This window comes from Fusarium oxysporum, chromosome I (assembly GCF_013085055.1).
Source record: "Fusarium oxysporum Fo47 chromosome I, complete sequence".
NCBI classification, from domain to species: Eukaryota; Fungi; Ascomycota; class Sordariomycetes; order Hypocreales; family Nectriaceae; genus Fusarium; species Fusarium oxysporum.
The window spans coordinates 466,984-487,787 of NC_072840.1; the positions used below are offsets into that span (position 1 = coordinate 466,984).

Sequence of the window (20,804 nt, forward strand, 5' to 3'; positions counted from 1 at the left end):
ACTTTCTGTACATGCAGATCTCATAATAGTATGCAACACATTGATTTCTGTTCATCAAGTTACAATATAATACTAATGTTGTATTATAAAAGCCTCTTATTGGAAGTGGTAAAAGAAAGCCTTGATAGCCGTCAAGTTATAAGATTGTTGTTGGAGTAAGACCGCGGTTGTAATCACAACATAAAACCGTTACGATCTGCACAGCATCACAATTGAATGAGGCTCCTTCTCATAATTGATGCCATGTATACCGTTGAATATTGGGCTATACGTACATTATTGGTGGGCCCTGAACTCAAGCGTTGCGACACCCACATCACTCATCATGGTCGGAAAGTTGAGAGCAAATCACAAGATTGAGTTAGGACTTATTGATGGCTACTGATTGATGGTCGAAGCTAATGATGATACTATGATGTCATCTCAGGTACTCCAAAGACACTCTATATCCTGCTTTCTAGGCCTTTCTTGCCATCCAAAACACTGGTGAACCCCCGATGGCCAATGAACGTCTCAGAAGGATCCCACCTGTTCCTGATCTCAAGCCATTTCTTCAGCGCAGAGTCGGTCATAACCTTTTAACGAGTCAGCATTGAACATGAAGACCTAAGAATCGACTTGACTTACTTTTGGCTTCCTGTGCTTCACGTTAAAATCGGCTACATACACACCGCATGACACTTGATCTGCCTTGGTATATGCATCGAGCAGCCACTTGTCCACAGCGGCGTCATGCTTGGGGTCCTTCCAGCAGCACATTGTAGACACGTAAGCCTTCTGAGCTAGACTCAAAGCCTGATCAGCCTCGTTGGGGTAATAGTCCATAGGGCACAAGGTACCCGACGAAAGGCGAGATGGTAGGTCATATAGAGCCGGCGTGATGGCCTCAATAAGCTTGAAGGTCGGTAATTAGTATAGGACACAAGATTCTAGACTGGGCGCACTTACCTCATCATCCGATGCTTTGGGATCGACTAGGATACTGTCCACGTTCCACCTCTCGCCATTGCCCTGTGGCTGGAAGCTTTCCTGAAGGCCCCAGAGCTCGTCCCACGTTCTCTCCACCAGCGGGACCGTCGTAACGATATACTTCTTGAAGTCCTCAGGGAACGTCTCTAAAGGACTCGTCAGGACTGCAGCCTCATCCAAGGAATCGGCAAAAATGGTAAGGTTGATGGCAAAGAAGACGCGCCTGGCCGCTGATTCGTGGCCTCCATTCGGGTCATCCTTGTCAGCGAAGAATGTGCAGTAGAAGAGATCAACACCATATTTGGGCACCTTTCTGGAAATTTCAAGCGTCCACTTAAGCAAGGGCTTGAAGATGTCGGTCGAATCGACGATGACGGTCTTGTCAAAGAGCTTTCTCGTTGGGATCGTCTTAACCCAAATCCTCGTCACAACTCCAAAGAAACCCTGTCCACTGCCAGGAGCCGCCCAGAAAAGGTCAGAATTCTGAGTCTTATTGGCGATAACAGTCTCGCCTTCCGAAGTGACGACTTCCAGCTGGGTGACCCAGGTAGGAGCAGTATAGCCCCAGCCACGCATGAAGCAGCCCTGCCCACCAGCAAGCAGAAAACCACCGACAGCGACGGATCGCGAATGGCCAGAGGGGAAGAACCTGCCGCGGGCTTCGAGGAAGGTCGTCACATCCTCGACCCTATGGCCAGGACTCACGGAGGCGATGTTTGTTGCGGGATCGTATTCGATATCTTTGTTCAAGTTGCGCGTGTCGATGAGAAGACCGCCTTCCAGAAGCGCATTGCAGAAGAATAGGTGGCCGCCCGAACGAACGCCAATCTTCCAGTCATTCTCACGAGCCCTCTTGACGGCGGTCACGACTTCGGCTGTGGTGGATGGAATGGCTATTTCGGTTGGATGGATATCGGGGACTCGGCCGTTGAAGAACTTGCGGCGAGCTTGGTCGTAGGCTTCAGAGTCCTGGGACAGAATCTTTGGAAGTGAGGTCATGATGAAGATGATTGTGATGCTCGGTAGGAGTTCTGTTAGAGAGGTAGTGAGATATGTGGCTAAGCTTAAAAGAGGTCAACTTATTTAAAAGACGATCTGATGGATGTCTCGGATGTATTGCCTTCGGGACTTCATTGCGGGTAACGTAAACGTGCAAAACCCACCAAGTAGCCACTTGTAAGTGAGTGGGTTCAGGTATCAGGAACGCCCACCCGACCCCGCCGTGAGTTTTGTTGGATCATCACCTGTGCTAGCGGCCAAAAGTTTAATGTTATGTCCAGCAATCATCCATTTAGTTGGAGAATACAGCAGACTACGTAATGTAATTAAACATATGGCTGGTTATATAATGTTGATGATATGGGTAGCAAGTGAGAGGATTAGGATGACTGAAGAAAATACGCTTGATACCCTGATCTTTGTCATTCGGTACAAATATTATACAATGTACAAACAATCAAGCAATGTACCGTAGTTAGGATGCTTCCGAAAACAGAATACCCTACCATTAGAAGCTGCCGTACAGGCTCTAGTGTCATGACAATCTGAAACTAATCTTTTTATGATATTGGATGTATTTGAATTTAGCCACTGAATCACACCGGCGATCTACGCCGAAATGTTGACAGCATGCATTTTAACACAACAAAATATGGCTAGCTTTATAAAGTTCATTTATAGCTCCCTGATGAACAGCTTCTGCCTAGTCTAAGTCCCTCGCTGCAGCCGGATCCCATCTGCATTGCGTAGGCATCTAGCGTCGTTACTAAACTACAGATGCTTGATGTTTTCCCACCTCACAAACTTGACCGGGTTCCTTGACCGTTTACCGATGCTGTGGCCTTGACGCCGATCTTCTCCAACTGATTTCCCAACACCGTTAGTTTATGTAGAAGGGGGCAAATTGAACTCACTGACCTCAGCAACAACATCATACCCGTAGACGAAGTCTTGTGCGGCTGGATCGATCCTGAAATGAAAGTCAGTACCATTTCTCCAGGCATGGCATAGGTGGCACCTACCAGTAAAATGGATAGTCGGGCTGCTGATCGTAGAGTTGCGATTCTGCAAGACGATCCCGAGCTTCTTGCTCAGGGCCATCAGGCAAGTGATTGATGTGTCTCTGTAGCAGAAATCAATGATCAGAGCTTCTGATTAGGTATTTGTTGCACCTGTATTAGGCTTACCTGTTTCATGCTCCATTTCTGCAACGCGCTGCTCCGAGGAATTCTCAGGTTCTCGTACGTCTTCAGAGCTTGAGGGAGCTGCTCTCTTCTGTCCACCTTTGACAGGATGATACCCAGTGCAGCACCATCTTCAATGGCAGAACCAGCTCCTTGTGCCATATACGGCAGCATTGGGTGGCAAGAATCACCTAAGAATGCGACGGTGGCTTCCTCGTTATACCAGCGCTCCAGCTCGTCCACTATCAGGTGTCAGGTGGTGAAGAGCATACTTTCCGTTGTACTTACGATGCATCAGCTTCCATTTATCAATCTTGTCCACTTGAGAGAGAAACTTCTGCAATCTGAAACGATCAGTCGACGTCTGTCGTACGTAATAGTTGCTGACTCACAGCGGATCCCACTTCTCAAAGATCTCTCTCATTTCTGAAAGGTCACCAGATATCTTAGACACGTTGTCTGGTAAGTTATCTGGAACTAAAAGAACAATATTTGCCATGGTGTTGTTCTTGAGCGGGTAATAGATGGCGTGGCATTCCGGGCCAGCCCACAAGCAAACACGGGGCTTGTCGATGAATTCGCGCAGCTCAGGATCTTGAATGTCTTCCTTCTTGAGAACAATACGATATGCAAGGTCTCCAGTGGCTATAGGTTGACTGGGCCTACCGAGAACCTTGGACCGGGTTTTAGACCAAAGGCCTGTTTCGTATTAGAGAAGCATTGCTGGATTTGGAGAGACTTACCATCTGCAGCTATCACCAAATCCCCCGTGATCTTATCACCCTTGTCTGTTGTCAGCTGCGGAATAGCAAGATCTACATCAGTCACCGTTGTACCGAACTCGAAGCGGATACCAAGGCTCTTGGCCCGCTCAAACATTGCAAGCTGTAGATCTGCTCGGTGCATATCCCAGTAAGGTGACTTGTACTTGCTGAGCATTTCAGCAGCAAAGTTTTGGCGGTGACCAAGGACCTTGTGACCGTCAAAGCGACGGATGAGGAACTCCTCGGGACTGCTGGCCAAATGCTCGAGGCTGGGCTTCAAACCCCACCTTAGGAGAAGCCGCGTAGCATTGGGTGTAAGTTGAAGTCCTGCACCGATCTGAGTGGTTCAAGATGTCAGTTTCCACTGTATAGAATTACAGGAATACCCTGGGATAAACGTACCTCTGCTAGCACAGACGCTGATTCCACAACCAGAACGTCATGAGCGGGCGACTCGTGCTTGATGGAAAGGGCGGCGGCGAGCCCACCGAGGCCGGCTCCGATGACAACAACATTAAGAGGCATGATGGCTTTTGGCTTGGTAAATCTTTGCAGAGCTATCATTTCGATGCGAAATACCTCATTCGACTCGCTATGGCTTTATAAATGGTTGTCAAATTTGGTTCTAAACCTCTACTCCCCACCCGGGTGGGTGCTACTTTACAGCAGTCAAGCTAGCCACCGCCTAAACACACAGCTCATTAGACGCAAGGTCACTTAACCACTTATTTGTGTCCCCATCGACAACAAACATATTCATGATATATAGATATAGATGGTAACCCAGAGTATCTAGCCCAAATCACAAATACATCCATCTCATTCTGAAACTATCACTATTTCTCTTCCAAAACTTGACTCCAAAAGCTTCCAGAATGTCATCACTGGCTGGTAAAGTGGCTCTGATCAGTGGCTCATCGGCAGGACTCGGAGCAGCCATTGCTCGTGAGCTATCCGGCCGCGGGGCCTCTGTGGTCATCAACTACCCCAACCAAAGCGAAAAGGCAAACGCGGACAAGGTTCTCCAGAGCCTCAACGGGCCCGGAAAAGCCGTAGAGGCAGACCTGTCAACACCGGAAGGGCCGCAGGTGCTAGCCGATGCGGCCGCAGAAGCTTTCGGCAAAATCGACATCCTTGTCAACAGCGCTGGCATCAATCGCCCGACGTTTCTCGACGATCCCGACAATGAAAAGGTCTACAAGACATGGCACGATATCGTCAATCTCAATGCCAGAGGTGTCTTCTTCCTCACCCGCGCTGTTCTAAAGTATCTGTCGCGAGAGAACTCACGCATCATCAATATCGGTAGCTCTGTGTCGCGCACTCCAGGGCCGGAGTCTAGCATCTATGCGGGTACTAAAGGACTTGTTGAGGTCTATACTCAATGCTGGGCGACAGAACTGCCCCGGAAATACGGATGCACCGTCAATGCTGTCGCTCCTGGGCCTGTTGGAACAGATGCCTTCAACGCTGCGCCCAGCTTCGTGAGAGAGGCACTGCAGCCCATCATAGATGCGACTCCTGTCGCTCCACGCGTCGGTAAGCCTGAGGAGGTAGCATGGGCTGTTGCAACTCTGGCTGAGGAAAGGGCGGGCTGGATCAACGGGGCCTTTATTCCCATCAACGGAGGATCCAGTATATTTTAGATTGGCAAGCATGGCTAAATTGATAGGATTAGGCTTAGGCTGAAATCATACATTACCTCCTAGGTGGAAGTGTCCGCTTGCTTCTTGAACATCTCAACCCTGGATAGCTCATTCTCAATATTCACAAGTCAAAGAAGATGGAATAATAGTGTTAAGCGCAGCACAAAAGGATAGTCACTAGTGAGCAAACATAAAATATTTCTTCACAAATCTACGAAGACATCGCCGCGAAACTGCCTACTTAAATCATGTCCTCGCGCACCTAGATCAGGGAGCTGCAATGGGAGTCTCACAAGCGATCTCCCAGCAACGATTGCCACAAAACAGGATTTACTGATATGCTAACATGTACTCGCTATCTGTTGCAGTGCACGCGGTGAATATGCGACTATGAAAATAGCTATATACATTTATTTAACCTGGTACAACCTCGCAGAGTTCCTCCTCCTTTGCATGATATGCAGCCGTGCCTTAAAGGCATTCGTGATGTGAAAAGACATTAGAACGCACGTAGAGTTAACAACAAGTTCAAAAGAAATACATTCGGTTAAGCCAAGAATATATCGCGACTATCTACTTCCCATTCACAGTTTCATTCGCCCTTCGCGCCTCGCTCGCTTCCCTGGCTGCATCGACATCCTTGCCATCCACCCAGCTACCATGAAGGCCATCCATAAGCTTAAACGGCAACTTGATCTCAGCAAGCGGACCTCGTGTGATGTCCGAAGCCTCAAAAAGGAGCAGGACGTTGCGACCCTCGCGATAGCGATCAGCCACAACGAGGATATAGCCATCCTCGTCATCAGCACCCTCATGTCTCGGAACAAAGACGGGCTCCTGGAACGTGGTGTCATCACCGTGGCGGTAGGATTGCATGTCTCCTGTCTCAAAGTTGTAGCAAACCAAGGTATTGAAGCCAACATTGCCCTGGGCCGTCTCGTGGTCGTTGAGCTTGACTTCGTGCGTAGGATCGACCTTTAGAATCCAGACGCGGGAGTATTTCTTACCCAGCAGACGATCGTCTATGCGACCGAATTCATTGACGCCGGTAACAAGAATAGCCTCAGGGTGAATCATCTTATCCGTACTACCGTTGGGGTCAAATCGGTAGCGGGTGATAGGTGCCGTGACTTTCCTGGGGTCGGTAAAGAACCTCTCGCCCTTGGTATTAGGAAAGAAGGGAAAATGAACATCGGTCCAGACATTGGCGTCTAGGACAAGCTTTCCATCCTCCTCATAGGCGTTGATGGTGTGCGAGTAACAGCCCTGGGGTGTCTTGAACCACTTAGCGTCCTCGGGCTTGGCGCCGCGGCGAGGAATAACGCCCAGCAGCTGGTAGTCCAGAGTCTCATCCCAGTAGAAGTGGTCACCGCCGTTCTTCATCTGCTCCAGGCTGGCCTTGAGGCCGTTGACGGGAAACACGACCCAGTTGTCGGTGGCCCAGAAGTCGTGGATCATGCATGGCCAAGGGGCCTTGAACCAGACCTCCTCTGAGAGCTTGCCGTGTTTGTCGACGGTGAAGGAGCAGATGTCGGGTGATGCGTCACCAGCAGCTTCATAAGAGTAAGAGACCAACTCTCCCGTGGCTGAGTCTGCCTTCGGGTGCGCAGTATGCGTGGGGCAGCGGAACGTCCCGTGGTAGTCAATGTAACCGAGGGTCTCAAGAGTAATGGGGTCAAGCTCCATAGGCGGCGCATCTTCCTTGAGGGCCATCAATTTGTTATCGTGAAATACAACGTGAGTGTTGGCCGTGGTACCCTTGAGAACATTCTGAACGCGTGGATCATCTGTGTACTTGTTGCGATATCTGCCAAACAGGGCACGTCTAGCTTCACGCTCGGCGATGAGCTTAGGGGTGCGCACATAGCGTTGCTTGAAGTCAACATGCCCATCCTTGATGTAGAATGAGCTGACATTGCCGTCGCCATTCAGTGGGATCTCGGTTTCCGCAAAGATGGGTGGGAATGCATGGTCGGGCTGGACGCGGTAGAAGGCGCCGTGGATGGTGCTAGGGATTTCTCCTATAACTTCAAGCTCGTAGGCATCTGCCTCGAACCGCAGATGGTCCTCGTTCCACTTGCTCATGGCATAGTGCTTGGGGAAGCGGGTGCCTGGAACTCCTGGAATAACGTGTGCCATGATTGGCGAGTTGAGACTTGATGGCCTCAAGAGTTGTGTTTATGGAAATGTATGTACACTGTGAGGGCGCCAAAGTAGTCCTTGTTTTGTGCTTTTGGTGTTCTCTGCTCAGGAGACCCTTGAACCTTTTTATGGTAGTTTGGTTTCAATTATCGACTTACTATCTATTTGGGCAGAAGGTTCACAACCCCAGCTGCTATCCGCTCGTCCCGTTGCGGGTGGCGTCTCCACCCAATGATTGAAACACTGGAGTGGGTGATAAGCTCGCCTCCCCACCTGTATCTTCCGATGGGCCGATGTGATACAGCAAACGTAGACCACTATGTGTACCACCTGGGAGCGCACTAACTTCAGTTGTAGGGCCTCGGTTTAGGGTGGGGTGAATGCTCACAAGAGGCTTCATGAGTCTCAAAAGGACCTGCTTGTCCTGCAAAGATGAGTGATTTGCAACAAGTCAGATTCTAGCTTCGCATTCTTTCAATCCGAGCTATCCCATCCTAACTTTAAAAGTTCGCCCCAAATGGTTCAGTGGTACGCATCTCCGGAGCTGCAGTCGCATCATGACAATGCGTTCCGTTCTCGACAGCCAGGGACGAGAAGTCTTCCTCCAGGTCACGATGAGGTCAGCTTCCAGCGTGTCGTGAATGAGTTTCGAGCTATCATAGGCGACGAAAACGTCATAATTGACGAAGACTTGGCCAACTTTCGTGACCCATATCCATTGTTCGAGGAGGGATTTGAGGCATCTGCTGGACTATGGTAAGACCTTGAATCTATAATTCGCACTATTGCGACCTTACTGACATGACTGTAGCCCATCAACTGTTGAAGAGATCCAGGCAATTCTCAAGATAACCAACCAACACCATGTTCCCTTGTGGACATGCTCGCAAGGAAAGAATTTCGGGTATGCTTGGGATTGTCCGTAATGTGATTGACATTCATCTAATCTGTTAATAGCTATGGCGGGCCTGCTCCTCGAGTTTCAGGGTCCATGGTGCTCTCTCTTCATCGGATGAAGCGCATTCTAGAAGTCAACGAGAAGCTGGCCTACATTGTAGTTGAGCCTGGTGTCACCTTTTTTGATGTTTACAACTACATTGTGGAGAACAAGCTCGATCTCTGGGTCTCTGTCCCAGCTCTAGGATGGGGAAGTGTCGTGGGCAATGTAAGTCAATTCTAGCTGTTAAATAGTAGGAACGTTTGCTGACGAGTTTCTAGACTTTGGACCGTGGTCATGGTTACACCATTTCTGGTGACCGCCAGCATTTTATTGGCAGTCTGGAGGTTCTTCTAGCCTCGGGAGACATCCTCAGGACAGGCCAATGGGCTGTACCAAATTCCCCCAGCGCACATGCCTGCCCCAATAGCTTCGGTCCTCAAATCGACGGCCTCTTCTTGCAAAGCAACCTGGGCATCGTGACAAAGATGGCTGTGGCTCTCGACGTAGCACCTCCGTCTTTCATGGACGTCAAAATTCACTGTCCCGAGGTTGAAGACATTGCGCCCCTCATCGACACGCTGCAGCAGCTGGACCGTGAGGGCATCACCCAAAGTCACCACATGATCACCAACATCAACCATTTTGCCTCGCACGATGCCCCCAAGCACCAGCAGCAGAGTGTGTCCGGGCCTCTAACCCCAGAGAGCATAGCTGCGCTGAAGAAAAAGTACAATACCGGGTACTGGCGATGTTCGGTGTCTTTCTATGGGCCTAAACAAATGGTTCTTGTCCGTTGGAGTAGGTTGCAAGAGGTTGTCGCCCAGAGAGTTCCCAACGCCTGGGTGGAGAACACGCTCTTCGAAGGCAAGGATGGCAAGCCGGTAGACAACATCCAGATTGGAACACTCGCTGCCGGGATTCCTTCAATGGGCGCTGTGAAACTCGCAGAGTATAACCTTCCAGCAGATGGGACAGGGGCGGGAGCTCATATCGACACTACCCTCATCCTTCCTTGTGAAGGTGAAACAGTCCTGACATGGTTCCGCAAAGCAAGGGCTATTATGGAGGAGCAAGGAGTTGATCCTTTTATTGGCTGCCATGTCTTCTCAAAATACATCTTGTTTGTTCAAGAATATGTTTTTGACAAGTCTAATAAGAAGGCGCGTGAAGGTGGCCGCAGGGTGGTCAAGGCCTTGCTTGCTGAGGCAGAATTAAATGGATTCGCCAATTATAGATCTCATGTTCAGCACATGGGTGAGTACGGTTCCCAGCCTCCGTAGACGCGTTACTGACAATGGGCAGATGCTGTCCAGAACTTTTATTCGTACAATGGTCACATCTATAGGAGATTCGTCGAGACTTTAAAGGTATGTTCGAGTTCAAATCTTTACAGCGTTAGCAATTCTAACGTTCTGTTGCCAGGCTGCCGTAGACCCGAATGGAATTCTGTCACCTGGTAAGCAGGGAATATGGCCTCTCAAGAGTTTAGTTCATCTACCACCTCGTGGGGTCTGAGCTGGGTGGTTTGCTTGGGATCGAGATACCAGACATACAAGACTTGATTATGTATACACGATATATATACAACAATTGATAAAACTATCTAAACATCACGGATGGTCTTGAATAAATTTTGAGAAGTCCTAATGGCTGAACCACTTATCAGACGTGTTGATTGTAGAGGTCAGACACAGCCAAAAGTCTGATGCTCTCACGCACATGGATCACTTTAGGTCATGGCGGGTTAAGAATTTTAGACGCCTAAGTGAGGATATGGCAAGCAGTAGGCTTTACACAGAGGCACGGCTTATGTGAATAAATAGCTTTTTATGACTCTATTCATCTATCTCAATAGCTCAATAGGTGATTATACCATCAACTACTTTAACATCATTGTCAAGATTAACAGCCGACTTTACTGCCTCTTCATGCCGTAACGTCCCAACCTCGGCTTCCGAAACCAGTGAAAAGTCATAGCTCAGCAGTTTTGTGGTTCCTGGTACTCCATATTTTTCCGAGAGTCCCGACACCTCAGATACAGTTCCCAGATCCACAATGAGAGACTCCTTGACACCAAAGACGGCATCAGAGGTCTCGTACGGGTCTCCACGAATATAAAGTGCCCTTTCCACGTCAGTATGGTAACTTCGACTGGCTTCTTGGGGGTGACTTACGTTATTAGAGGGTCATATCCAGCCTTCTTGAATTTGAAGTGCATGTGGCTTGGGCGGTAGATATGTCGGTTCAGAGCCTTCAGAAGATCTCCGACAGGCCCGTCGCCGGGGATTGGATAAGGGACAGGCACAATGGCCTTGAAATCTAAGTTCCCTTCACTGTCGCTATGTAGTGTAGCTCTGTTATCGAAGCCTTCCCGGTCTGCATATTGCACATCATAGAAACCCTTGGAGTCGGTCTCCCAGATATCAACCTCGACGTCTTCTAGTGGGTTACCTTGAGAGTCTCGTACTTTACACACAACCAAGAGTGGTTCTCCATCAGGATCATGAGAAATAGTGTCTCCGGAAGCAAGATTCTCAGCCCCGTGTGCATGGAAGGGGCCAAGAACAGTACCCTCAGTAGATGTAGCTGGTTTAGGGTGATCGATTGAATCTACCAGAAGGGACAGTCCTAGGACATCAGATAAAAGAATGAATTCTTGTCGGGTGTCGGTGCAAATCTTTCCAGTTCTGGTGAGAAACTGAACAGCTCTCTCCCACTCGGCGGTGCTAAGACGGGTCTCACGCGCAAAGTCATGGAGATGATGAACTAGCCTCTCAAAAAGAAAGCGTGTTCGGGGATCTTGGCAGTTAGAGTTGATAGCCACGACATTTTCGGTAATGTTTTCGGTTGTGAGATCTTTTAGAAGCGGGATGCCTGGATTAGTATGCGACATGGTGGACAGAGGTGATATGATAGATGATGAGTATGATTGGAAATCGAACTATACAAGTATCGGAGGTTAGGTTAATCAATGAATCTTTGAGATTTGGCGGCACGGCGACTGATGTCTTTTTTAGACCGTTCCCACCGACGAGTACCGACGGTGGTGGGGCCGGTGGGTACGGAAAAGCCGGGTGGCTCGGTGGCTAGGTGCCTCTCGCCGCTCAGGAACCGGAGCCAAGATAAAGCAAAGAATGTTACTTTGATAGCATATCAGGATACCGCTCTCAAAACTTGTTTCAAAGAAAAGACACCCTTATTCAAGATGGAGCCCTTCGTGTACAGCCCTCTCCCTCACAAGATCATCTTTGGACGAGGTTCAATTCGTCAACTTCCACAATGCCTGCAGCAACTTGGCTTCCGTCGGGCCCTCGTCCTATCGACCCCCCACCAAATTGGCCAAGCCAAACAAATCACCGATATTCTCGAGTCGCACGTGGAAGCCAGTTGGATCTTCTCCGAGGCCACCATGCACACTCCCTTGAATGTTACCGAGAAGGCCCTCGTATTTTGCCAGACGAACGAGCCCGATGTTCTGGTCTCTATTGGGGGCGGCAGTACTACCGGACTCGGCAAGGCAATCAGCTTCCGAAAAGGGATATACCATATCTCCATTCCTACAACATACGCTGGTAGTGAGGTGACACCAATCCTCGGCGAGACCGTGGACGGTATCAAAACGACCAAGACGCAGATCGAAATCTTGCCCAAAACTGTCATATACGATGTCGACTTGACCCTCACGCTCCCTCTTCCCATGTCGCTCACCAGCATCATCAACGCTATCGCGCATGGTGTCGAGGCGCTCTACGCCCCCAACACAAACCCTATTGTTAGTCTCATGGCCGCCGAAGGTGTGAGATCTCTTGCAAACGGATCATACGAGTTACTCGACGATCCCGACTCCATTGTAGCTCGATCGATCTGCCAATATGGAGCTTGGCTCTGCGGAACTTGCTTAGGCAGCGTTGGAATGTCTCTGCATCACAAGCTTTGTCACACATTAGGTGGCTCTTTCAACCTGCCCCATGCCGAGACGCACACAATTGTTCTCCCGCACGCTTTGGCGTACAACGCTCCCAAGGTTCCCCAGACTATGAAGGTCTTGGCTGGAGTGCTTCCAGATAGCCAGGGGGATGCTCTACGCGGTCTCAACACCTTGCTTAACAAGCTTGGTGTTCCACGAAGCTTGAAGTCTATTGGATTCAAGGAGGAAGATATCGACAAGGCAGCGGACATTGCTGTTAGTAGTTCTTATGCTAATCCAAGAAAGATTGACAGAGATCTCATCCGGGAGGTCATTAGGAGGGCATGGGCTGGTGAGGACGCAAGGGCAGACTTGTAGCGCAGACCCCACAAAAGTTAATAACATATTATGCTCCCCTTAAACCTCTGTTTTGACTCGTGTGATATTCTGGTGTGACCTTTACATGGCTTTGATACGACAGTATGCCTACAAGGTATTTAATTAATAGACTGATGTTCATTCCGCTAAGTCGAGCAACTATTGGGTAACGCAGCAAATCATGACTCCCCTGCACATTCTAGCGTTCAACGTATGCTTGACGAAGATTTAATCAGAGACTAGAAGCTGGCATTCGACACGTTTTCTATCTTGTGCAAAGTTGATCTACATAAGACATGCCCAATGCCCATAGTCATCTAGCAGCACACGGCTGTCTTCGCGTCCTTGCTGACTTACTTCCAACGGGCACAATCTCTATGGCCATCCTCTACTCAAAGATTTGCTGCCTCTGCACAATCCGCCTTGATCAATGCCGCATGAGCCGCACTACGAACACTAATTCTAACCTCATAGGGCTTCTCTGTTCCGATCTCGAACGGCTTCCCAACTGGAATTGGAAACCCTGGAACTTGGTGGAAGTCAAAGCAGTACAGTACACGCGCAATCAGTAGGTGGAGGCTGTTACTAGCGATGACCCATCCGGGACATACTCGGCGACCTAGTAGAGTAACTTGTCAGTCGTATGATGATTGGATGCATGCATGGCTAGGCTCACCTGCTCCAAATGCCAAATGTCCCTTGATGGGCTTGTCAAGGTCCTCGTTCATAAATCTCTCTGGCCAGAATGTTTCTGGATTTTCGTACTCAGAAGCGTCCATGTGAACACCCCAGCTATTCCAGATGACATTGGTTCCCGCTGGAATGTTGTATCCTTCGAAAGAGTCATCCTCAATTAAGGAATGGGCAATTTCTGGAAACGAAATGCTAAAGAATACTTGTCAGCTATGTCACCAAAAGATTCACAATCGCGCTGTAATGGTTTCTTTTTACTTACTTCCACCGAAGCACTTCTTTACCGATAGCTTTGATGTAAGGCAAACTTGCAATGTCGCTCGCGACCGGAAGTCTCTGCGCATCTGCACCACATAAATTATCCAGGTCCTGCCGCGCACGCTGCACAAAGTCGGGAAACAGCGCTGCTCCAGCCACAAGTTGGTTCAAAGCCACACGCGTGGTATCAGATCCCGCTTCAATGAGAGATCCAGCGAGGAAGACTGTTGACTCATAGTCAAGCACCTTGTCTCTTCCAAGCCTTTTGAACTCGGAGACAAAGCACGTCACGTTCTTTCCTTGCTGCTGCCGCGCGGCAAGACCCTCAAACTCTTCAGAGAAGTTTCTGCATAGAAGTCAGTGGCCGCCAGATATCACAAGTGTTAAGGGATTGGGGGCATACTTCTTGGACTGTTCAAAGACACTGTCGCCCCACCACCTCCATGGCTGAATGGCTTTTGGGAGGGGAATGTATGCCAGGAAGGGAAATGAATCGATCAAGCTGGAGCCAGGCTCAAACATCTTCATGATCTCGTTGTTCGTCTCAATGATCCTGTCAACGTTGGCGTCTCCCATCTTTGTCCTTCGCCCAAACACCATGCTCATGATAAGAGAGCTGGCATATCGAGCATTCGCCTGATTCCATAGATCAGGCTCCGTGAGGTAGTCATATAACAGTGTTCGTGACTCGACGTCCTGGAGAGGGGCAAAGACGTTGCGGTTTCCGGGGCCGATGATCTCGTGTATGAGCTTGCGCTCCCACTTCCAGAGGTTGCCGTATGGCATGAAGACGACGCGCTTTCCGCCAGAGGCAACGTCTCCAGGCATGGGCAGATTCTGCCGTGAGATGTAGCGTGCCCCGCGCTTGTCAAGCAGCTCATTGGCGACGCGCTGAGAGTTCATGAATATCCAGTAATTGGAGCCTACCTTGAGAGTGAACCTGGTAGGGAATTTTTTGTAAGTGCTGGTCTTGGTGAGGCCCTACTTGTGACACTTACATTTCGCCATATTTCCTGGCCAGTTTATGGAGATACAGACGCCGCCCTGCTGTATCGGTTGGGATCTGAAGCATGTTCCCGAACAGGGGCACGCCGGGCACGAGATTAGGAAATTTGTACTTTCGATGGAACCTGAGCCAGAGAACAGTACGATATAGGATCCATAGCAATACCAGCGCAATAGCAATCGGCACCACTTGGATATTTCGTTCGGCCAGCTTCATCGCGGTGTTCACTGTTGGGGACGGAATTCGCAGATGTGTATTTGGGGGGGTTCCAAACTGGCTATTGATTACCAAGCAAACATCGTTGAAGAGAAAATAAAATACAAGACAGACAACTTATAACGACAATAGCGGAACTGCCAGGCGATGCGTTTCTAGCTTCTCATCACCCACCTACTACGATGCGGTTTGGTGGGCAAACTCCCCACCGCATACCTCCCCACCCTATACTATCCACGTTTACACCTGCATATGAGTGGCATAGCGCTCGATATACGTCAAAAATGGCATGTATGGAAAGCATCGATCCTTTCTTGCGCCATCAGCTAATCGCTAGAGCACTGTTCTGAGTCACCGGCTTTGGCTAGGTTCTTGTTTGCTGTCTTTTTGTACACGGGCCTCGGTGGAGCGAGAGCAGCTTTCAGAATGCATAGCCACCTGGAGCGAGAGACGTAGCCATTTAGGCTCGGCCACCCTGGACTCGGGAAAGATTAAATACTAGATAGATACAACGCATCTTGACCAACATTCGAAGTCCAACAATTCTTTAGCTATTCTCATCCATCTATAGACAACAATGAGCTCAGGTGACAATGCAAATGGTTGGTCAACCGTCCCACTAATCATCAATGGGAAACATGTCATTTCAGAAACATCGTTTCCTGTAAATAGCCCTTCCAACTCTGAAAAGCTCTGGAGTGGTTCATCTGCTTCAATCAATGATGCAACCGGGGCTGTAGAGGCCGCCCAAGCGGCTTTCACGTCGTGGTCTCAGACCAAGCCCAGTTTTAGACGGGATATCATGTTCCGGGCCGCAGATCTCTTTATCAGCAGAAAAGAGGAATTGTTCGCCTACCAAGCCCAGGAGACGGGTGCGGGGCGGCAATTTATGGAGATCAACATCAACGCTACGGCGCAGATCCTGAGAGATATCGGAGGAAGAATCGAGGCGGCAGTTGAAGGTTCGGTTCCTGCGACGGCCGAGCAGGGGTCCCATGCCATTGTAGTCAAGGAACCGTACGGCGTTGTTCTCGCAATTGCCCCGTGGTATGTATGCATAACACTCGCATTCGGACCGCCGTTGAGACTGACGATTTTTCTTTCTTTCACCGCAGGAATGCCCCATACGTGCTCGGCGCACGATCAATTGCGTTTGCCCTCGCAACGGGCAACACAACAGTTCTCAAGGGTTCCGAGCTGAGCCCGCGCGTTTTCTGGGCAATCGGCGACATCTTTCGACAGGCTGGCTTACCGGACGGTTGCCTTAACGTCATTTATCACCGAACGGCAGATGCCGCTGAAGTGACAGAAGCCTTGATTGCGCATCCCGCGATTAAGAAGATCAATTTCACTGGCAGCACTCTCGTCGGAAGCATCATCGCCAGTTTGGCGGGGAAGCACGTCAAACCGCTTTTGCTTGAGCTGGGCGGGAAAGCGAGCGCCATCGTCCTCAAGGACGCCGACGTGAAGAAGGCCGCGACAAGTTGCGCTGTCGGCGCGTTTATCCACGTGAGTTTGACCCGTGATGCAATGTATTTGATTGATGCCAATGATATTTAGGGCGGTCAGGTGTGCATGTCGACAGAACGCATTCTCGTGCACAGATCGATTAGTGACGAGTTCAGCGCTGCACTCAAAGAGGCCACGCAGGGGCTCTTCGGGTCCGAGAAGCCGCCGTTCGTGCTAGTAAACCCAGCGGCTGTACAGAAAAACAAGGGTCTCGTCGCCGACGCGGTCTCCAAGGGCGCGACGACCCTCCTGGGCGACGCCGAGGCTGTGGAGGACCAGCCCACCAAGATGAGACCCGTCATCGTCTCCAACGTGTCTACAGAAATGAACATCTACCACACCGAGTCCTTCGGGCCTACCGTGTCCCTCCTGACCTTTGACACGGAGGACGAGGCTCTCGCGATCGCCAATGACACCGACTACGGGCTCTCGGGGGCTGTATTCTCCGAGGACTTAAAGGCCGCTATGAGGGTCGCTAGGAAGTATGAATCTGGGGCGGTCCACATCAACTCCATGACCGTGCACGACGAGGCGTCGCTGGTGCACGGTGGGGCTAAGAAGAGTGGCTACGGTAGGTTCAATGCCGCGCAAGGACTGGCTGAGTTTCTGAGGTACAAGACCATCACTTGGAGGGATTGAGTCGCAGAGGTGTCCAATAATGTGAGTCGTGTGCATCAGCTTAGATGGCGTGCTCTTTTATGGACATCAGCGAGTACCATAAAGTATAGACAAATCTACACGTACTGTTATAGGGTATGTAGACACCGAGTAAAGCCCGAAACCCATTGTCAATGCTGGCAGCATCTCATCTTGTGTGTTTAGAAGATTACAAAGCTTTAGCAATGATAGGTAGAGGCAGAGACGGCGGTACAGTGTTGCCGCGGGAATAAGCTGGTCTAATTAGCTATTGACCTTCTGAAGCTGGGGACATTACATAGCAGACCATCCCTGATAGACCCTAGTGGAGCGTTACCCATACAGACCATACTTTCGCACCCATCTTTAGCTATACACATTCTACTCTAAACCCTCGAACGTAGGCTAGTCTTGAGATCTTCCCCCGCAATCTTGTCCCCCACATTTTCGGACTGGATTTGTCAACCCCAGGATCAATCAATCATTCTGCCGTCTAGACCATATCCCAGGGCACTTGTGACTCCCTTCATCTCCCTCATACCCACTCTCCATTAGCTCACTGCAATGTCCTGTCAAACCAACACCTCTACGCAGCAAGCTACTCGTGAAAATGCAGACAAATCTTCTAACCGCCAAGGTTGCGGGTTCTCCTGCGATCAATGCAACGCCAGTTTCAACCGCCTAGCTCACTTACGACGCCATGAGCTCACGCGTAAGTCGCTCCTTTTGCTACTTCTTGGAGAATCAGCAGCCACTGACCATCTGCAGATGGAAGCGAGAAACCGTACAACTGCATGTATTGCTCCCTAACATCTTCCAGAAAAGATGTCATCGTCCGGCATACTAGAAATTTCCATCACGGCCTTGGCAACAGAAAGTCCTCTGGCTTTCGAGGCAGGCGTCGCAACAATTCCCACCCTGGATCTTCTCGTCCGAAAGGATCAAAGAACGGCTCTGCGCGAGCATCACCTACCACGACGACGGCCAGAGGACAGCAAGATCGTCATTCAGAAGGAGTCAACGACGCAATCGAGGAGCGCGATGAGTCTCCAACAAACAATGAGGTAGATGGATCTCAGAGCAGCCAGGCTAATTCGCTGGACATCGCCATGCCCTCGCAGCCCGACATGTTCCCTGCCTTTCTTTCAGGGAGTCCCCTAGAATTCAACGCTTCATTCATGGACCCCGACCTCATCAACCCTAATCTTTCCGCTATGTTCGATCTCGACGCGCTTCTGGCGGATGCCCAAGGACTTTTTGGCGAAGTACCAAGCTGCAATCCCCCGGAACTACCGATACTAGCCCTGGAGCCACTGATATCCAACAGGCCAACTACTCTCGGTCAGACAGACAAATCTTCTACCCCGCACAACCTCGTCCCCAACGACAATAAATGTGAGAATGCTTGGGCCAACCTCACAAAATATCCGGTCCACATACTCGCTTCGCTTCGCTTTCCTTCCAAATACGCCGTGAGGCGGTTTGTCAAGGCCTTTTTTAAGCATATTGCTCCTCATATACCCATCATACATGAGCCGACGTTTGACATCGCCACAACGCCATGTAAGTAGTATCCCATCATAGGCAGTGCAATAGAGGTTCTGAAACAAAGTTTAACATAGCTCCCCTCCTGCTTGCTGTAATGGCCTGCAGCGCCGTATATCTCGGTGAACACTCCAGGGCTACATCGATGCATACCATCTCCGTGCAACTTGTTTTCGAGGTAGGACAGTCATTCCAAGCACTTAGATGATAGATTTCGTTAACAGAGGAAACAGCATGAACGGATGATCGCATTCAGCAAGGCCGACCCCGAGACTCTAACGTGGATGCTGCAGACATATTTGCTCCTCGCCTATTTTGAGATTCACTGCGGTTTGGAAGGCAAGAGAGCACACGCGTTTCCTCACTGCGTCAAGGTTAATTCCAACGTCTACTAATTTAGTCTGGCCATGGCTAACTATTACGTTTTCAGCTTATACGAGAAGCACTCAGCGAGCTACAGACGTGTCCGCCCACCACGTATAAGGATTGGGTGCGCTGGGAGAGTCTAAATAGGTACTTATACTCATACCATGCACGCATTATAATTGCTCACACTATACGAGGTGCATCTCATCTACGATACTCATAGGTGGCACCGTATGCTCAAAGGAACAGGAAGCATGGATTCCAACACCTATGGTCGAAGCCAGATTCGCCCTCCCGTCAGGCAGCGCAGAGTGGCTAAAAGAAGAGTCCAGCTGGGGCATCCCAACCGAAGTATTATACAGTAACGATGCACTAGACAGTATCATCGCCGGCGAACCACCGTCCATGCCAGTCAGCGAATTCGGTCTCGTAACCATCGTGTCTGCCCTTCTCTACAGGATATGCTCATTTGAGCTACTAACAGGCTCGCGCGACGGGGAGCTCTACGCTAAATTCGGCCAAAAAATGGAACAGTCATTGCAGGTGCTAGATGCAATTGTCAAAGCTCGTACGATCCAGTATGATGGCGGACTGGCCCCGAATCCCACCGTTCACTGCGCCAGATCATTACTGAACTCAGCTTTCTACCATCTTTACGCTAGCGTTCCGCTGTCTGTCATGAAGAAGATACTCTGGTCGCCTGCGAGTCTCGATGATCCTGGGATCATGCATCTTTTAAACGAGGCAATCTCACCTGAACTCTACCAGGCACTCTTCAATGCAGCAGACCAGCTAAGATCCGACTGTCGCGTGGGTCTATCTTACATTAAAAAAATAGCGCCCATAATATTCGGGCCCGAAAGCGCGGTCGGCGCTTTAGAGGGCTGTATGTCTTGAATTCCGTGCTAAACCTTTGTTCAGTAGCTAACCTGTAGGCAGGTCTGCTTCTTTGCTGGTACCTTCAATTCGCGCAATCTCGTGTTTCACAGGTAGAATCACGCGATACTCTCAACGCATTGATAAATGAGAGTTTTGCAGAAGTTACGGACCTGCATTTGGGGGATCATGGCCTACAATCAGTCGTACCGCTTGCCGTATCAGCAGAGCTTCTCTCGGATGGCTCAATGTGGAAGTGTAAGCTCAAATCTCTGTCGTTAATGATTTTGAGAAGATGCTGATATGTGCAGGGCCTTCTTCTGTGTCGCAAAAGCTGAAATCGTTAATTAAGAAATTGGAGGATTCGGACCCTACCATACACGTTGCAACAGCCTACCCACCATAGCGACAAACATTGCTACAGTACTCCGTACATCTAGTGTCAATGTAACATAAATATCCTCAATTAGTTGGCCGTCTTAGTTTATTCGGACTCATTCCGTATTCGCGGGAGCAGTGGTGGTCAACGTAGCATGGAATCTTGGGTCCAAAGTCGAGGAAGTATTTTTTGAGATATTGACAGCAAGCACTTGATATGTTATATATATCATCATATATTTTCTCTCTCATTACCGTGCACAAAATTCCTTCATTATCGATCTCATTGTGAGAAGGTGGGTGGATATGGGTGGGTAGTTTCTGGGTGGGACACCGGTGGTACACAACCGAACGATTGCCATTCTTGTTTGCCACCTATTTTGTATTCATTG

General features: G+C 49.6%; 9 protein-coding genes across 9 annotated transcripts; 4 read left to right on the forward strand and 5 right to left on the reverse strand.

Annotated features, from left to right (window-relative positions):
• Positions 1 to 443: 443 nt before the first annotated feature.
• FOBCDRAFT_266441 (uncharacterized protein) lies at positions 444 to 1,968 on the reverse strand (the record flags this gene model as incomplete). Its single annotated transcript, XM_054702615.1, has 3 exons — positions 444 to 575; positions 628 to 894; positions 949 to 1,968. The coding sequence occupies 3 exons, from the start codon at positions 1,966 to 1,968 to the stop codon at positions 444 to 446; spliced, it is 1,419 nt and encodes a 472-aa protein (XP_054558590.1).
• Positions 1,969 to 2,765: 797 nt separating this feature from the next.
• On the reverse strand, positions 2,766 to 4,441 carry FOBCDRAFT_266442 (uncharacterized protein; the record flags this gene model as incomplete). The annotated part of the gene is made up of 8 exons (XM_054702616.1): positions 2,766 to 2,831; positions 2,887 to 2,938; positions 2,991 to 3,091; positions 3,156 to 3,394; positions 3,441 to 3,496; positions 3,545 to 3,851; positions 3,896 to 4,253; positions 4,319 to 4,441. 8 exons carry the CDS (start codon positions 4,439 to 4,441, stop codon positions 2,766 to 2,768), a joined length of 1,302 nt encoding a protein of 433 aa, XP_054558591.1.
• Positions 4,442 to 4,791: 350 nt separating this feature from the next.
• FOBCDRAFT_194176 (uncharacterized protein) lies at positions 4,792 to 5,562 on the forward strand (the record flags this gene model as incomplete). The annotated part of the gene is made up of 1 exon (XM_054702617.1): positions 4,792 to 5,562. The coding sequence occupies one exon, from the start codon at positions 4,792 to 4,794 to the stop codon at positions 5,560 to 5,562; it is 771 nt and encodes a 256-aa protein (XP_054558592.1).
• Positions 5,563 to 6,135: 573 nt separating this feature from the next.
• On the reverse strand, positions 6,136 to 7,701 carry FOBCDRAFT_234956 (carotenoid oxygenase; the record flags this gene model as incomplete). The annotated part of the gene is made up of 1 exon (XM_054702618.1): positions 6,136 to 7,701. The coding sequence occupies one exon, from the start codon at positions 7,699 to 7,701 to the stop codon at positions 6,136 to 6,138; it is 1,566 nt and encodes a 521-aa protein (XP_054558593.1).
• Positions 7,702 to 8,221: 520 nt separating this feature from the next.
• FOBCDRAFT_194178 (uncharacterized protein) lies at positions 8,222 to 10,159 on the forward strand (the record flags this gene model as incomplete). The annotated part of the gene is made up of 7 exons (XM_059608785.1): positions 8,222 to 8,460; positions 8,516 to 8,608; positions 8,662 to 8,869; positions 8,923 to 9,898; positions 9,947 to 10,011; positions 10,067 to 10,100; positions 10,134 to 10,159. The coding sequence occupies 7 exons, from the start codon at positions 8,222 to 8,224 to the stop codon at positions 10,157 to 10,159; spliced, it is 1,641 nt and encodes a 546-aa protein (XP_059463740.1).
• A 341-nt stretch (positions 10,160 to 10,500) lies between these two features.
• On the reverse strand, positions 10,501 to 11,537 carry FOBCDRAFT_254890 (Intradiol ring-cleavage dioxygenase; the record flags this gene model as incomplete). Its single annotated transcript, XM_054702620.1, has 2 exons — positions 10,501 to 10,768; positions 10,819 to 11,537. 2 exons carry the CDS (start codon positions 11,535 to 11,537, stop codon positions 10,501 to 10,503), a joined length of 987 nt encoding a protein of 328 aa, XP_054558595.1.
• Positions 11,538 to 11,798: 261 nt separating this feature from the next.
• Positions 11,799 to 12,929, forward strand: FOBCDRAFT_172596 (uncharacterized protein; the record flags this gene model as incomplete). Its single annotated transcript, XM_054702621.2, has 1 exon — positions 11,799 to 12,929. Exon 1 carries the CDS (start codon positions 11,850 to 11,852, stop codon positions 12,927 to 12,929), a length of 1,080 nt encoding a protein of 359 aa, XP_054558596.1. The 5' UTR covers positions 11,799 to 11,849.
• A 392-nt stretch (positions 12,930 to 13,321) lies between these two features.
• FOBCDRAFT_234959 (cytochrome P450) lies at positions 13,322 to 15,562 on the reverse strand (the record flags this gene model as incomplete). Its single annotated transcript, XM_059610000.1, has 7 exons — positions 13,322 to 13,452; positions 13,606 to 13,814; positions 13,885 to 14,226; positions 14,284 to 14,820; positions 14,879 to 15,163; positions 15,312 to 15,348; positions 15,541 to 15,562. 7 exons carry the CDS (start codon positions 15,560 to 15,562, stop codon positions 13,322 to 13,324), a joined length of 1,563 nt encoding a protein of 520 aa, XP_059463741.1.
• A 66-nt stretch (positions 15,563 to 15,628) lies between these two features.
• Positions 15,629 to 20,663, forward strand: FOBCDRAFT_246416 (Aldehyde/histidinol dehydrogenase). The gene is made up of 12 exons (XM_059610776.1): positions 15,629 to 16,149; positions 16,218 to 16,611; positions 16,663 to 16,788; positions 16,819 to 17,222; positions 17,364 to 17,423; positions 18,068 to 18,810; positions 18,870 to 18,970; positions 19,026 to 19,166; positions 19,223 to 19,305; positions 19,356 to 20,044; positions 20,098 to 20,292; positions 20,346 to 20,663. Exons 1-12 carry the CDS (start codon positions 15,680 to 15,682, stop codon positions 20,438 to 20,440), a joined length of 3,501 nt encoding a protein of 1,166 aa, XP_059466513.1. The 5' UTR covers positions 15,629 to 15,679; the 3' UTR covers positions 20,441 to 20,663.
• Positions 20,664 to 20,804: the final 141 nt, after the last annotated feature.